The 17,604-nt window shown below is 40.7% G+C and overlaps 1 protein-coding gene across 2 annotated transcripts in view; it reads left to right on the forward strand.

The window, feature by feature from the left end:
- The window catches only part of POLR3B (RNA polymerase III subunit B), a 98,010-nt gene extending 80,883 nt beyond the window's left edge, over positions 1-17,127 (forward strand). For both annotated transcript variants that reach the window (XM_087814876.1, XM_087814874.1), the window contains 5 exons: positions 4,155-4,258; positions 4,900-5,066; positions 8,783-8,896; positions 11,860-12,033; positions 16,690-17,127. In XM_087814876.1, the coding sequence (XP_087671002.1) occupies positions 4,155-4,258; positions 4,900-5,066; positions 8,783-8,896; positions 11,860-12,033; positions 16,690-16,819 (689 nt within the window). In that variant the 3' untranslated portion in view covers positions 16,820-17,127. The remainder of the gene's footprint in view (positions 1-4,154; positions 4,259-4,899; positions 5,067-8,782; positions 8,897-11,859; positions 12,034-16,689) is intronic.
- The last annotated feature ends 477 nt before the right edge of the window (positions 17,128-17,604 follow it).

Here is a 17,604-nt window from a genome sequence, read left to right on the forward strand (position 1 = left end):
AGTGTGTTAAACTGAGCAGAATAAATAGCCTTGTCTAACAGGTGCCTGCAGAAAGTAGAGCATTAGAATGTGGCAAGCTGAATTGTATAACTGTTCTCATTTTCAGTATTCAGTCTGATTAATCTGTGTAGGACTCCTCTCAAGTGGAGTTGTATCCCTGAGCCTCTCATATGTCCCCATCTCCATCACAGCACTTGTCACATAGCATATGCTTGGTAATTGAGGGAAATGATTATCTCTCCCTTGCTCAGAAAAGGAAGAGTGAGAACATATATCAACCTCAGAGTGGTACATTTAATCCCAAAGTGGTTATATGTGGAATGTAGAATTGCTAAAGGAAATTTAAGTTAAAAGGTGAAACAGTATGATATTAAAATGGGACCTGGCTGTCAACAAAGTTGAAAACCATTTGCTAGTGGATTGCCAACGCATTGAAGTCACATCGGAACAGCTCTTGAATCAAAAATTACTAAGTTCTCTTCTGTACTTGGTACTGCTTGCCTATCTTGATGTGGTATTAGAATGCTTTAGTTTTCCCTTACCATTTTTATTGAGTCCTTACTTTCTTTTTTTCTATTTGAATTGAGATAGGACCATTACACTAAAACTAGTTTTTTAAAAAAGCCAAAAATAACTTTTGAACAAGTCATTTGCTATTTATAATTAAAAATGCTTTCTAAGAATGATTCATCAGATTAACTGGATTTTTGCTGAGTAAAACTATTCTTAAAATGACTTATATGTTTTTCTGGTGGGCCATGGAAATAACAAATTGGTGTAAGAGCCTCTAGTGTCTGGGGCACGACACTGAGGGAACTGTGACAGTGGGTCCCACATTTGCCTTTCCTGAGTGGCTTGGCGGTCAGACTTGTGGTTTCTTTAGACTCCGTAAATTCTCACCTTTACAACTTGAAATTAGATAGAGTAATTTTATTTTGACTGGGTATCTGTAGAACCTTTCGGCTCTTTTTGTGTGCCAGTTTTTTTAATTATCTATTTTCATTTATTAAAAGTTTTGTAGTATAGTCTATGATCTAATTCCCAGTGGCCCCTATGAGTGCATTAAATGTTTCTGGGCCTGTTAGAGTGGTGTATTTGCATTTCACTGCCAGGAGGCTGTGCTATATACAATGGGGTTGAGACACAGGCATGAGCCAGGGGATGAAATTTTATTTTAAAATCTGAAATGCTGTGTAAGCATTTGAGGTATGAATCAGTAATTGTTTTGCAACAGCTTCCATTAGATATGGTTTATTTCTAGTCCATCCGCTTTTCAAAGATCCAGGGAGTATTAACACACTGAAGCGTACTGCATATCATTTACATTTTTAAACCAGCGCTAAAGAAAAGTGACTGTAACTTTTAAGAGTTTAAATTTAGAAAGAGATTTTATGCTCTGTCCCTGGAAATAAATTACATTTTTAAAATTTGAAAATAAAAGAAAGCTTCGTGCTTTGATTAAGGATTTGAATAATTCTGAAACAGAGAAATACCATTTCTTTTATTAAGAAAAAAATCTGGTTTTAAGATTGTGAACTCTCTTTTTCCCTTAATGAATTCAGTAAAATGCAAACTTTTAAAAATCATCTGTCTAAGTTGAGATTTGAGATCATCAAATTCTGTCTAAATATTTTGTTTTAACTTCTAAGCTCATTATGGTTTCTTTGTGTTAACTTGTATTAAAATCTGTCAGCTATGACTGGTCTCATAAGCACAGTCAGCGGACCAGAATAAGTTAATTATTTACTTGTGTCACTAGTGCTCTTCATCTAATGAAATGCACAGCTGTGTTAGATCTGCAGTTGGATGTGTAGCTTCCATTGTTCTGCAAGTCAGCAGAGGGTAGAAGCCGCAATGATGGAGAGCCCTCAGTTCTTTCTGCTGTTCTGGCTTTCTGTGTCGATTTCATGGATCTTTTATCATTCACTTTCACACAAAACAAACAACACAGGGCTGTCTGCTATGGGAACCATCTTGGCATATAAAAGGGTTTCAGAGCCTAAAGTAATTTTAAGTTAGCTAAGATTTAATTTTTGGCTTACAGGTGCCCTTGATTCAGATGTGGCCAAAGCAGTTCCTATAATGGAATGAAAAAATCTGAAAGTTACGTATATGTATTTTTAAATGCAGTATCAGAAAAGAGTTAATAAGAAAATAACTTCCCCAAAAGGAAGCTCTATGCTAAATATCAATCAGATTTTAAGCAGTGTTATTAGAGATTCAGATTTCAGGGGAAAGAGCATTGCTTTCAATTTAATAACAAAATAAAGTTACATTTGCTGGAATTAACCTGTTGGCTAAAATTGAAAATGCAAAATGCAAATCTTCTCTCTCCTTACTGTCTCCAGTGTAAGTATGCCATGCTTCCTCCTTGGGTTTGGTACCTCCTGCCCCTCACTCCCACCTTCTCTTGTTGGAGGGTGAGCAAGCAGCTTTCCCCTGAGCAGCTGCAGGCACCCCCTTGTGAACTGCTGCTGAAGGGGTGCTGGCACTTTCCTTTGGTTTGTTTTTTAAGGGATATAGTTGAACCCTCCACCTCCTCACTGACTAAAATGACACTCTCACCCAAGCACATCCCAGGACCGGCCTCTTGAGGAATTGCTGTTTTTAACATTTTGTTCACTGCCAAACAGTGTTGTTATGGGTGCACCTAGATTTACAATTTCATTTCTTTCAGAGTAAATTTCCCAGTAGCCCTAGTGTTTTGTCAGATAATTTCAGTGTGGACAAGATAGATTTTCTTCTGAGGGAAGGAAGAAGCGTCACACACTCTGCTTGATTTAAATTCTAACACATTGTAGCTGAACTTGAAATAAAGTGAACTGAATATTTCTGTTCTCCATGTAGGAAAGCATACTTTCTTTATAATAAACGATGCAATTTCAACCAAAAAGCCAGTTAAAGTACCTACATACATTGGAATTCAACTCCACAAATCTAATTGCCATATTGTTGGCAGCCACTAGAAATCAGAATATTAATAACCAACATTAAATAGGCCGATGGAATTCTATTTATTTGAACCTCTCAAAAATTTTTATTTTAAAATAGTTTGAGTAATTAAGTAGAAATCAAACTGAGCAATGAAAAGTTTCTTTGCGAGCAGTTTCTTTTCAATAGGTACAGATAGTTAATTTATGTACATGGGAAAAGGAATTTTTTCTTAATAAATATAAAGGCATTTTTTGGTCCATTGCCATTGTATGCTAGTTTTCCAATTCTAAGTTACATAGATTGTGGTTAACAGTCTGAATTATACCCCTATTCCTCCTACCAAGAAAAGGAAATAAGAGGAATTACCAATTATTTGATCAACAAAATTCCCTACAAGTTACAACACTATTAAGGGAGAAATAAAATACAGTTAATTTAAGAGACTATCAGTAGTATGTATGGAGTTGGTAGGTTTTTGCTTTGTTCTGTTTTCATTCATAGAATACATTTCTAATTTTAGTCTTTTTTTCCAAGAATAACTTGATATTTAATTTTGTTGTTCAACTTCACAACTTCAATCAAAGATCACTTTTCTAATATGTTATAAGCTATAGGAATTAAAATTCCTTAGGGCAGTTTAGACTCAGCCAGGGAAGCCTTGGAAAAAATCAGCCAACCAGCCAGCACTCTGTAGCCACTAAAGAGACCCATTAGCATGTCAGCCACAAACGAGTACTTCTTGTCACAGGTTTTTAAAACCACAGTTTAAATACAACCCTCATTCAATCAGTTGTGTTTGGTGGTCAGAGAACTTGGATTCCTGTGATTTGGGTACGAATATGTAGCAGATCGTGGACAAGCTGACAAGGAGTGAAATTGATGCTGACTTCAAGTTCCAGGGACGTTGACGGGACTAGGGCCCAGTGAGGTCGCTGCTCTTCCATCTCGGGCACGAGAGGTTGGGCAAGCAGCCTGACAGCACCAGTGTGAACTGTGCCAGCAGGGCCGGCTGCAGGCTGCACTGCCTTTCTGCAAGGACAGCCTTTTTGAACTGCTCATCTAGCTGGATTGTTGGAAATTGCCTGATCCTCAATGATAGAGGCATGGGGAAGGTTTGAGAGCAGTGGAAATACAGATCGCGGCAGGGAGATCCCAATAAGTTCCACATTCTTCCTTTCTGCCAGTTTGCTTTACATGGCGTGAAATCTTCTCTCCCCCAGGTGTCTGTGGCCTGATCGTCCCACAGGAAGACATGCCATTTTGTGATTCCGGCATCTGTCCGGACATCATAATGAACCCCCACGGCTTCCCATCACGAATGACGGTCAGTATGTTTTTCAGAGGTACTGCTTTTAAGGAAGAGAGTTGGCAGTTGGTTTGTAGTTAGTGGAGGTGATGGGACCCTGAAATTGATTTTTAGAAAGGGCCCTTTGACCCTTAGTCAAATAAGTAGGTTCCTAGTTCCTGACAATGTGGGACTACTGTCCTCTACAGAGGGAATGTGCAGCAGGTTTGCCATTTCCAGTCTTCTGAGTGGCAAACTTACTTCTCAGCAAAAAGAACCCCTTGTATTGAACCTAGTGCACTTCCCTTTCTGTGGTTATTGTTTTATAATCCTGGCTCCACCACTTACCGGCTGTATGACTTGGGAAAGTCGCCTAACCTCTGTGTACTTCGGTCTCCTCATATGTAAAGTCAGGGAAGTATCCTAGAAATGGATATCCCTACGAGATATCCCTATCTCGTAGCAGTTTGGGGAGGCATATACTTAGATCACACATGTCAGGCTTTTCCAACAGTTGGTCACACAGTAAGAGCGCGATAAATATTTACTGCTATTAATTTATCACTCTTAGTAGTAATCGTCATTTCATAATTCTTTGGGAAAATAGGCCAAAGCTAAATGAACAAACAGGATTTATATACCCCAGGAAGGCACTCACTTAATTTGTTCACATCCCACAGGTGGGAAAGTTAATTGAGCTGTTGGCAGGCAAGGCAGGCGTGTTAGATGGCAGATTCCACTACGGCACTGCTTTTGGAGGCAGTAAAGTGAAGGATGTGTGTGAAGACCTGGTTCGCCATGGCTATAACTACCTGGGGAAAGACTATGTTACATCTGGCATCACAGGGTGAGTGTTTAGGTGTATTAAAGTAAAAGTATGATTTTATTAGGATAAGAGGTAAGAGCCCTTAAGACATTCAGCTTTACTCCTTTAAGAAATCTGATATAAGAAAATCTAGATTTATGATGGAGGTGTGAGCTAATGCTATGATGGTAATCATTTTGCAATATATAAGTATATCAAATCAACATGTTATATACCTTAAAGTTGCATAATGTTTTATGTCAATTATATCTCAATAAAATGGAGAGGGGGAGAAAAAAAAATCTAAACTTAGAAAACTGATAAATTAAGAAGTGCTGTTTTACAGGTGGGGCTATCATTTAAAAAGTAGAAAACCTGTAATTTACCAAAATAGGATTTCTACACAACTTTTAGAAAACAAATCAATTACATATAATGCAAAATTCCTTAGCTATTGAACTTACTCTGTATTAATATGATGAATGCCAAATAATTAGTGCTCTGTCAGAGGCCTAAGGCCTAACGTTTGCACTTTCACAGATTCAGGATGTGTTAAGTACCGAACATGAGCTATTACTAAGTTTATAACAGTGAACAAAATGGACATGGTCCATGACCTATGGAGCTGACTGTTGAGATTTGTTACTAGATGTTAAAAAAATAACAGATAAAAGTTCTCAGCAAGGCTTACCCTGACCACTTCATTTAAAACTGCAATCCAGTCTTGCCCATTTCCAGCTTTATTTTTCTCTGTAGCATTCATCATTATCAAATATGCTGTGTAATAATACTATACAATATCGTCTGGCTCCCCAAGTACTGTGTAACCTCCATGAGAGCAGGGCTTGTCTGTCTTGCTTACTGTTTTATTTCCAGTGTCTAGCACAGAGCCTGACACACGGCACACACTCCATAAGTATTTGTTGAATAAAGGAATGAAAACAAATAATACAAGTGCAAGTAGCTCTCACCAGAATGAATACAAAAGAGTAGATTAGAGGACCCCTGTGAGGAGGTAGATTTTTCAGCAGAGGTGTGAAGAATGAGTGGAGCATTTGAAGTTTCATGCAGAGGAAAAGCTTATTTAACACCTTACAAGGGATCTTGGTAAGTTCTGGGAACTGGGAGAGGCCAGCCTGGCTGCATGCAGTGAGGACGCAGTGGTTCAGCCTTAAGTGAGGCTGAGGAAAGGGGAGAACAGGTCACGCAGCAGAGCACTGGGTCTTCCTTTTAATCTGGGAGAAATGGATATCCCTAGAATTATCATGAAGGACAAGGTTTTGAAGCTTCACTGGCATATGATTTTAAAGGATCAAGTCAGTTGTTTAAATTAAGACACCCTTATGTGTTTTTATGCCAGAGAAACCTCTGGGATATAGTGTTTATACCAATCTTCTGAGGGTTTAAACCTGAACCTCAGTGTGGAAGCAGGTGTGGGAACACACAGCTTGATTTCAGTGCTGCAAATAGGCTAACCAGATGTGATTAAAATGATCAAAATACATATCTGTTAAAAGTGTGGAGTGCTTTCTAAAATGATTTCTCCAGACTGTGATAATATGGCTTTCTTTAGGTGTATTATACTTGAAATGTTAGAGAAAATCACATTACAGGGAAAAAGTAATGGTCCATGTCAAAAATGCAGTTGTCGTTGCTAAACTGACCATCTCAGTCTTTGCTTCTCATCCAGAAATAATGCAGAAGTTGACCAGGGAGTGTGCAAAACCAGCGAACCATTTTGGGGGACCTTCTGAGCATAATTTTACTGAAAGATTTGGATGATTATGCTCTGCTTCCTATAGATAGCTGTGAGCTATGTCTACATCACTGTCCTCTGCACCCCCAGCTGGTGTTTTCATTTCTTTCCCATTTATCTTGGAGTTCTGCAGAGGGCTTGCAAACATAGTCACTCATCAGCTTTCACCTTTTGTCCCATTCTTGAGCATAGCTAGGAGGAAAAATTGCATATGGCTTTATTCAGTTGATGATGGCATGGTAGCAGAGTTCCATGAGTTCTACCCTGAGCAGCCATACCACGGAGGAGTAGAATCATTCATTGTTAGAGCTAGAAAGAAAATTGGTCCGACCACTTTGTTGTACAACTGAGAAAACTGAGATAAAGAGGTCATATAATTACTATGTGACAGACTGAGACAAAATTTGGGTCTCCTGACACCCTGTTTGTTGTGCCTTCCACTCCACTCTGGGTCTTCCAAGAATCCAGTTGTGTTCATGCCAGTGGAATGGCTTGATAGGTGCAAAAGCCTTTGCTAATGATACTGAAAGTATTATAAGATATAACAAGCATGCAGGGGCAAATGCACGTATGTGTCTCTCTGCCATGCCTTTTGCTTCCTTTGCTCTTTCCACTCTTACATCATGCTGTAGCCCAAATTTACTTTGCTCAAGACTGGCAGGCATGGTAGGGAGAGCCCTGGATTTGAATCTTCCTGCATCACTCACCAGCTCTTTTTTAATCTCATGAACCCTCTGTGCCTATTTCTTCAAATTAAAGTAGGGATGACCATATCTCTCTCCCTGGGTTTTTGTATGGATTAAGTCACGGATTATGTGGCCTGTGGTAGATGCTTCCTTTCTTTTCAGGAAGGAAGTTCTGGGGCAGTAAAAAAAACTTTAAATCATCAATCCCCTGGCTACTCTTGCTCCAGACTTAAGAAAAAAGGTTTCTTCTGTCAAAGCACTTAAGTATTCACTCCTTTAAACTCTTACTACAGTATTTCTAAAGAGTCATGAAGTCGGCTGTAACAGACATTTACGGAGCATCAGTTATATGCCAGGCAGGGTCTTTAGTGCTGGGACCACAGTGACAAAAGAGACAAAGTGCTTGTCTTGCGGAGTTTACTTTTTGTGGGGAAGACCAGCAATAATCAGAAAAATAATCAATGTGTCCAGTAATACCAAATGGTGATAAGTGCTCTGAAGAAAATAAAATCAGTGTAATAGTTGAGACATGCATGGGTGCAGCAGTACTGGAGTGGAAGGAGGATTCTTTTAGACAGGTGATCAGGGAAAGTCTCTGAGGAGGTGAAGTATGTGACAGAGCCATGTGAATACCTGCTTGGAGAATGCTTTAGGAAGAGGAAACAGTAAGAGCCAAGGTATTGAGGCCGACAAGCTTGCTGCATTTGAGGAACAGCGGAGAGGCCAGTGTTACTGGAGTAGAATGAGCGATGGAGAAAGGAAATAGTAAATGAGTCCGATGTGGGCAGGAGCTGGATTACATTGGACCTTGTGGCTGTATACAAAATGTGGGTGATACAGATTCTGAGTATAATGGGAGACCACTGGAAATTTAGAGCAGAAGAATGACCCGCTGCGATTTACATTTTAGAAGGAATCGTTCTGGCTTGTTACGTGAAGAAGAGATTGTTGAGGGAGAAGAGTGGAAGCAGGGAGACCAACTAGAAGATTATCTGCAGTTGTCCGGGCAAGAAAGGATGTGGCCTGACCAGGGTGGTAGCAGTGAAGGAGGCACTGGCCTATCCACACTCTTTCTCAAGCTGTTTAAATTTTTATTTCTTAATTAAACAGTGTGCCTTTTAATGTATTCATGGTACTTTTATATTTTCAGATGTAGCCTCTTCATTTATTGCAGACTGAAAATCATTCTCTTTCATGTGGTCATAAACCTGTTCATAAACAAACAAGGACCTGCCAGAGCTGAGACCTGGAAAAGGCCATCTCTCCTTTTAACCCAGACTTAGTTTCTTAACCCAAAACTCTGACCTTTCTTTCAGTGAGCCCTTGGAAGCATACATCTATTTTGGCCCTGTGTACTATCAGAAGCTGAAACACATGGTGCTGGATAAGATGCATGCCCGGGCCCGGGGACCACGAGCTGTCCTTACCAGGTAAGAGAGGAGCACTTACAGAAAGAATTTACAGTGCAGTTGAGCCTGCCTGTATTTCCTACTATAGCAATAAGCAGACTCAACGAAGTTTCTGTTTCCCGGAGATATCAAATTTTGGGGTATTAGATACGAACAAAAATTATATATGTCTGATTAACGTGAAAAAAATAGCAACCAATTAAAAATCATTCCGCAGACACAAGAACAAACCTTCCGTACGTCTTGACAGTAGTCTTCTAACTAATCATTTATTGTATACCAGTTTGCAAATATGATCCTGTTCAAAACAGTTCCTTTATAAGAATGTAGATACATTTTACACATGCACATGCTTATCAGTACACCTGCACGCTCCCATGTGTTCACAGAAAACATGCATACATTATTTGGTAGACTAAGCCACAGCTGTCATTTTTTTAAAACTTCTGTGATTGGAGCTTACGGCACCTGTACTTGCATGCTTATTTGAATAGGCTCCAGGGTCCATGTATGCCTCTTCTCCAGTGTATCCTCAATTCCAAGCCCAATGTCTGTGTGTTGATGAATGGGCATAATTGTTGGGAAAGGGCTTTTACAAATACTTAGTTTTATGTGTTCTTAGTACTACATTTTCCAGTTGAAGAAGCATAGTCTAAGGCAGTGGTTCTCAACTCAGGGCAGTTTTGCCTCCGAAGGGACATTTGACAATGTCTGAAAATATTTTGGGATGTCACGACTGGGAAACACAGGGCCAGGAATGCTGATAAACATCCTGCAATGTACAGAACAACCTCTGCCTCAAAGAATTACCCAGCTCAGTGTAGCACTGCCACCAAGGTGGAGGAGCCCTGGGTCAGGGCAGGGAACATAGGCCTCGAGTCCGAATGACAGATGTGAGCTCATCTCTACCTTGTGGTGCTGCCAGAGCCTTGGACAAACCACTCACCTGCCTTGGCTTCAGTGTCCTCACAGATGCAGTAGAGACAGTAATACCCACCACACAGCATGCTCATGAATGCCAGGTGTTTGAGTCTAGGCCGTATACAGTTCCGATCCATAGGAGATGCTCAGTAAATAGCCAGGCCCCTGCCCACTTTCACAGAGCACTGCTTAGATGTTATAATATTGTGGAGGGAGCAGAGGACAGAGCAGCTAGTATTTGGGTGGGGTGTTTTTTTTGGTCTTTTTCCCCCAAACCAAGGGAGAGGTGTAGATGGATGACTCAATCCCTTGACCATGTAAAACTGAGCAAATGCACATGCCTGTTGAAATGATAGGCATGTGCGGGCTTAAATTGCAGAAGAGGGAAGAGAACTTGAGATTTTCAAGACAGTAATGACTTCAACATTGAGACCCCACTTGGGTTAGGTGCATCTTTCCCTGAATGCTGTCCCCTCCGGATTTCATTTACAACATCCAAAAACTATTTCAGAGTAATATAAATGTCAAAGCAGTTATTTCCTATGTTTTGCTTTGTTGTATAAAAAAATTATTACTTTAGTATTACTTTTGTGTATTCCATATGAAGACAGCCTGGAGTGCATTTGTCTATAGTTATTTATCTCAGTTGGTTAAAATCCAAGTTTTGGGTTCTGCCCACATGTGATCTTACCTCCTTCACTTGTCCAGCCACCACAGGTAGAGGGATCCTTCCCCTATCCCTGGGTGGTTCTACTAGCAGATAAAAACACCGATGTTTTTATCTGCTAGTTGTGCTCAGTTATGAAGCTTCCACTATAGTGTGTTCATTGAGATCTACTTGTAAGTTTTCATATGTAGATTTTCTTTCAACAAATAATATACAACTTAAATTGGTTTCCTATTGTAACTATCAGCAACAAAAGTTAAAATTTCAGCATGTGCTGGCAATCATGTGTTTACCTTCTTAACTCTTTTGGAAAACTGGCAGCAACAACAAAAAAGATTAAAAGATGCTAGGGAATATAGTAATATGGTCTATCCCGTCTCAGACTCCCTCCAAGGAGTGTTGCTCCAAAATAAGCCAGGGTGCTCGTGTCTTCCCCTCCTTCCTCCTCCTCTCTCTCTCTCTCTCTCTCTCTCTCGTGCACGCACACACACACATATAATTTGATAATTTGTCACACACACATATAATTTGATAATTTGTGTCACCAGTACCTAGGTCGGATTGCCTAAGTGTTTCAGAATCCCCTAATTTTACCTACATCTCTGGGTCCTGGATTTTTAACCTTTTAAAGTATTCTCAAGCCCAGCAGAAACATAAGCCATAGGTAGTCCATTCAGACGGCTAATAGCTGCCCAGTTCAAGTGCTCCCCTATACGGAGGAATGGAGCATTTTCATACATGAAGGGAGGACCTGAATGGGACACACACTGGGCGCTGGGGGAGTAGGTCTCTGGGGAACCTCCCATCTGGCTCCAGATGATTCCTGATCTATTCCAAATTTTATAAAAATCCATTTGCTTCTTTTCATGTTTAATTTGTTTTCATGTTTAATTTGTTTAATAGTAAAGCTCCTCTCTGGAGCCCTGGGAGTAACTACTGGAGGACCTGGGTTTCTTCCACACTCTGTTCTGCTCAGTTTTTCTGATTTTAGATAACAGAGAACTGAGATATCTCTGAAAATGCTCAAAAGACATCCCTCCCTAATAATAATGATAGTGGTGGTAGTAGGAATAGTAATGCTAGCACTGGTATTTTATATGCTATATGTTAATTTTTTATTATATCATTATTTAAGTAATTATTATTTCCATTTAATAATAAAAATAGCAACCAAACACTAGGATTACATCTCTTCTCATTCAAGGCTCTTGGAATAGACAGTCTTATGTACATTTTACAAATGAAGCTGAGAGGCTGAGCAGCACGCTCAAGGTCACTGTCTAATAAGTGACTTGAATCCAGGTGAGCCCTGCTCCAAAGCTCTGTGCTCTTAGCCAGCGTGTGATGCTGCTGCTTTGTGTAATATGATAACACATTTCTTTAACTTGTTTCAAAGGCAGCCCACTGAAGGCCGATCTCGTGATGGTGGTTTGCGTCTTGGAGAAATGGAACGTGACTGTTTAATTGGTTATGGAGCCAGTATGCTTTTACTAGAGCGACTAATGATTTCAAGTGATGCCTTTGAGGTTGATGTCTGTGGGCAGTGTGGACTTCTGGGGTATTCCGGCTGGTAAGTGGACACCATATGCCTTTCATAACACACCCCTTGCCTCTTAAATCACAGCTCGAGTACTGACCCTAAATCACACCTTTCCTATCCATGCATCCCTAGAATTGGGGGTTTGGTATGTACACATTTACTTTGTCTACCTAATGTTCTGCTCTTTACACTGCTAGTTTAAACTCCCAAGGAGTAAGGACTTGATGCTCTTTTTAATGTTATCTCAAGTACTTTTATGACACTGTTCACCTGTAAAAATCACAGCAGAGTCATTGTTAGGTGTTATAATTATAGCATATTGTAAATAGAAACATTTTAGAGAAGATTGTGTTGAATGCCTTCATTGAACCTCACACCTAAAGAGCCAGGTATGTTGCCCCAGATCTTATAGCAAATTAATGACAGAGCCAGGACCAGAGCCTGGTAGCCTGACCCCTTGTCTGTACTCCGTCTGCACAGCAAGCTGGTTTCTACTTGGAATGTGAATCCCATGATGGCAGAGACTATAATTGCTAACTGGTACTAACCTTCCCTAGAGGACTGTCAGTAGGTAACCTGTGTGATTCACAGTTTATCAGTGCTGTCAGTCAGTACATAAAGCCCAGCTTAAAAGGTGATGCTACATACCTTTTGCTTTTGTTTGTATAGTTAAGAGCACCTTTTCTCCTTGTAGTGGTTCCACTGTACCACCAAAGAACTACTGCTCTGCTTAGTGTTGGTCATGATCCAGAGCCCTGCAATACCCTGTGGGCAGGAGGGCCTGTAGTTCCCCAGGCTCAGCTCACTTTCCTGTCAGGGAGCAGGATGCTGCAAGGATGGGAAGCAGCTTCATCTTCCTCGTCACCCCTCACTTCCCTTCCCAGAGCGCCTTTCCCTAGGGAGGGGCAGCCCCCACGAGGGCAGAGTCAGACCCAGATCAGCTCACCTTTTCTGTATGCTTCCCCCTCAGGGCCTCCTTACAGGGAGGCCTGACTTCTTGCCACCTTACGCTGCCAGTTTCTTGGTTGAATAAAGCAAATTAAGCGTCAGAATGAGTAGCCTTCTCAGAGCACAGTTTGTATCAGACTTGCTAAATGTCAGAACCTTTTAGCCAAAATCAATTAATTTAGATTTTGGTGTAGAAGAGTTGATGAGACCTGTCTGTGAAGAAATCCTCTCATTTTAAAAACTAACACAAGAGGTGGCCATTTGCCTTTCATAGGGTTGCAGAGATTGGGTAACGTCATTCTGGGCATAAACCTGGCTCTTCCTCGTATCACTGACATGGGGGCGCTGTTTCAAGTCTGAGATGTCTGTTTGTCTATTGAAATGCATATTGAGTTTGCTTTTCATTGTCCTGGGCAACGAGGACAGCAACAATGAAGTGTAATAGGAAGGTGCCTGGGACCTGGCTCCACTATGCTTAAATCTTCAAATTTGGCACAAGGATTTTTAAGTCATTTATTTTGAAAAGATGGTGCAGAAAAGTCATTTTATTACCAGTAGGGATCATGAAACTTCGCGGGAGTTTCTTTTTCCTCTGGTCCTCCCTGCGGTCTCACGCACTGCCCCCTCCTGAAAGGTCTCTCCGCAGGGAGTGAGGAGGGGAGGCTGAGAGGATGGGAGAAAGGGGAGAATGAGGAGGGGTGGAGAAAGGAAAGGAAGGCGGGCGGGAGGGAGGGAGAAGAAAGGGGAGGGCGGGAAAGGAGAAAAGCAGGGAGGAAGGAAAGAGAACAACAGGAGAAAAGGAAAGCGTATTTTCTGAAGCTCTTGGAAAACCTGTCCCCTTCTGAATGCCCGGGAAAGCTGAGGTGGGCAGCACCTGGTCTCCGCGTCATTCTCTCAAATGCGTGGCTCCTTTCCTGCTTCGTTTCTGTCGCATTTAGAGACCATCTCATGGCAGTGCCTGGTCTTGAAGCTCGTGCTCAGGGTGTCTTGTATCTGAAGCCCTTTGAAAGAGGGCCACATCCGGTTACGGGCTTTGGGGTCTCTACTGTCCTTAAACAGACCCGGCGCACCGTGTGTCTGCCTTTGAATGGCTACTTACAGCCCTGTTGCCAACGGGAAAAAATCCGCACCCGGTCTGGGAGGCTCGCAGCCTCCTTGTGCTGCTCTCGGCGGAGGAGCGTAATGATGCTGTCCTTTTCCCATGGCACCTGATGTGCGTGCGGGGCTGTGTGGAGGGGAGCATGGCGTTCGTTGGAGGAAGTCGCCTTTAATGAACAGCACAATGGAGGCCAAGTAATTAGAGCAGTTCAGAACCTTGAAACTGGCCCTTTGTCATTGATTTGCACATTAGTAAGGCATTGCTATGGGGATGTTTACAGCAACACTGTTGTTCCACAGAAGACACGAAGGGCGTAAGTCACAAAAGAGAGGTCCAGAAGGAAAACTGCAGAGAAAAGAAAATCCCTATTAAGATAATTAGCTCATGGAGGATATTTTACTGGACAATCATTTCTCATGTGAAGTCACAGGCTCCTTCTTTTGCTGGCTTTGCCCTGAAAAATCAGTTTACTTTATTGTTGTTTCGGTCAAATTTCTTTCTTTGGAAGTTGTGTAGACACAGGGGAAGGTAATTCATATATTTTTATTTATATGTGTGTGTGTATATTTGCATTGGAACATTTTAAATAATTGAGAAATATTTAATAAGAGAGAAGATTAGTGGGCTTTCTGTATCATGAATCAGCACACGTAGAAATTTTAAATAGATTATCCTGGATTGAATTTACGGGGTAATGACAGGAGAATCAGCAAGAAGTTGCTCCAGTTAAATCCATTTCTCCAATTGAATTAAGGTATGAACATGATTCCTGAATAAATTAGATCAACTCAAGCACAGTAAAAACATAATTCTTAAACTGTCATGCATTAAAAAGATCTATAAGTAATCTTTTAGGAAAAGTCATTCCCATGCTTATATTATTACTGTGGATAGAGTGAAATACTCCACAGTGTTTAAGCCCCCTGCAGCCCCCTGGTAGGGGCCCAAGCATGGATCCATGATGGCTCTTCTTTTTCCCACTCTCTTCTCCTCTGTGTAGTCACTCACCACCATGTTCAAACTCTCAGCCTTAGTGATTCTCTTTTCTAAATAATAAAAGCTTTATTTGCTGATTATAAAAATTATTCCTGCTCTTTATAAACTATTCAAAGTTACAAAAAATATATAGAAAAATGTAAGTAGTCACATTAATTCCCACCACCCAGAGATGACCACTATTAATACTTAGTGACTTTAGGGGACAGCTCTGTTTGGCAGTCGTTTTGTACCATTTTTGTTTTTTAAATTATGAATCCTTTTGAGATTCTGCTAATGCAGGAAAATACAAATAGATACCAAAAAAATCTTGTTAAGTGTGATTTTGAGGGCTTCATATATTTACTGAAACCCATCTGAGGACCTGCTTGTGACCATGCTGTTTAGCAGACTGCTTTTTTCACCTCACAGAGTCCTGCACACCTTTCCATTTCAGTAAATACGGGTCTCCATCAGTGCATTCAGTGGCTGCACAGTATTCTTCTGCATAAATGCCCTGTAATCACAGAACCATTTGCATAGCCTCCTGCTTTGTGCTGTTATAAATAGTGCAACCGTGAGCATTCTTGTGCACGTATCTTTGCCACTTTTGTTATTACTTAAATAATATGCGTGTATACATGTTTTACACATGTGCCTTATTTTACCCTCCAGGAGAGCCTTAATTGTTCACTGAGGGATCTTCCTCCAGTTCCTGGTTGACACAGGGTCTTCTAAGCCTTGTGCTGTTCCTTGCACTCATGTTCTATCTACCCTGTTAACTGGGAGGACCTGGTTTTCTACCTATTAAGTCTCAGGATTTGTACTGGGTACCTATTTTCCCAGGTCCCCCAGACCCTGAGATGTAGGGTGAGGCCCAGTTTTGGTCTGAAACTTGACAGAATAGTTCACTTTCTCCGCAGGGACCCTTCTTCAGTTGTAGCCATTAATTAAGACCTAGGTTCATTTCACTGGCTAAAGGAAGAGAAAAGAAAATCCTAATTGGAATAGCAGGCATACTGTTTAGGAACACGGGCTGTTGTAATGATTAAATGGGAACATGTGCACACACTGGGCCAGTATGTAAAGTAGCTCCTATACTAATAGAAATAACCAACTTTGAAGAGCCTGGAAAAAGAAGTAACATTTAATTAGACAACCACCTTTCTATATGAAAATCTCATATTTCTCATCACACTGCAAGTATCTCAGTGACAGAATTCAAATGGTAAATGTTGAGCATCTTGCCTGGAATAGTGCAGTGTAGAAGATACTTATCAATACGTGGAGACTGAATGTGTTTAAAATGCTTTCAACAATGAAAAGTCTAAATCTGAGTAACTTTCAGATGGTTCAGATTTCTGGGGCTTATTCAAAACAACTATATTGGCAGATGTTTTGCATTTTAAGGAGAAAGGTCTAGAAGTGTGGTACTAACTGATTAAAAGTATGTGTTTTTAAAACGGGAGGAGTGATATTTGTTTTGTTTTGGTTTTTGCTTCTTTGGAGGCTTCTTTTTACTTTGGGGACACGTTTTGGATAGGAGGAGAAAACCCACCTGATGGAGTGGTAATAGGATTTGTTAGAGAGGATTCTAACTTCCTGCGCACAGGCCTTTGCTTCTGAGTTGCTGTCCCCCTAACACATGCCAACTTGGGTTTCAGGTGCCATTACTGCAAGTCGTCGTGTCATGTGTCGTCCCTGCGCATTCCGTACGCCTGCAAGCTGCTCTTCCAGGAACTGCAGTCTATGAACATTATCCCCAGATTAAAACTGGCCAAATACAATGAGTAGGGATGGGAAGGCGATTATTTAAAGAGAACGATTCATGTGTCCAACGCAGTGCAAAATAGAAGGAATTGAGGACCACGTCTGCTCCTGTGAATAATTCCTTTGAATGTTCTTTGGGAAAAAAATAAAAATCAGTGGAGAGGCTTTTTAAACCCTAGAAGACTGACTGAACAACCTCGATCGGTGAGCCTCAAGCCATGGAAGAGATGCCAGCAGTATGGACTATAATGCAGTTCCTCATTCCTGTGCTGAATTTGGTTCATAAAGGGACGTGACTTAAAAGATAAATAAACATTTATTTTGTTCTGGTATCTTGAAATTTACTCATTAGAAAAAACTTCCTCCTTAAAAAGAATGTTTGGGGTTAAATAAACTCAAGATTTTTATGAAACTTGATGGATATAAATAATCTGTTTGAATTGGTTGACTCTGATCTGAGCAGTCCATGAAGGGAAGAACTGTGGGAAGCCAAGGGCATGGCTGGTAAAGTCAGAGCTTTTTTCTCTGGTACTATGAGAGGACAGATTTTCCCAACAATCAAACCTTGCTTTTATACACCCAAACTTTTTCATTTTAAGCTTGATGAATTATAATAAACATATTCCTGCCGTCTTGAGCATGTTTGCCAAGGATGTCACTTTGTCTTACGGACTTAATTGCTACAGTTTTGAACCTCCATGATCGTACCACCTGCAGTAATATTTGTTGAATATCTGAAAATAATTCCCTGGATGCTTTGTAATTTTTCTGTCCCTTCCATTCCTGCCAGAATGTTAGCTGTCCATCTT

Source organism: Miniopterus natalensis, chromosome 2, assembly GCF_054644295.1.
Source record: "Miniopterus natalensis isolate mMinNat1 chromosome 2, mMinNat1.hap1, whole genome shotgun sequence".
Taxonomy (NCBI): Eukaryota; Metazoa; Chordata; class Mammalia; order Chiroptera; family Miniopteridae; genus Miniopterus; species Miniopterus natalensis.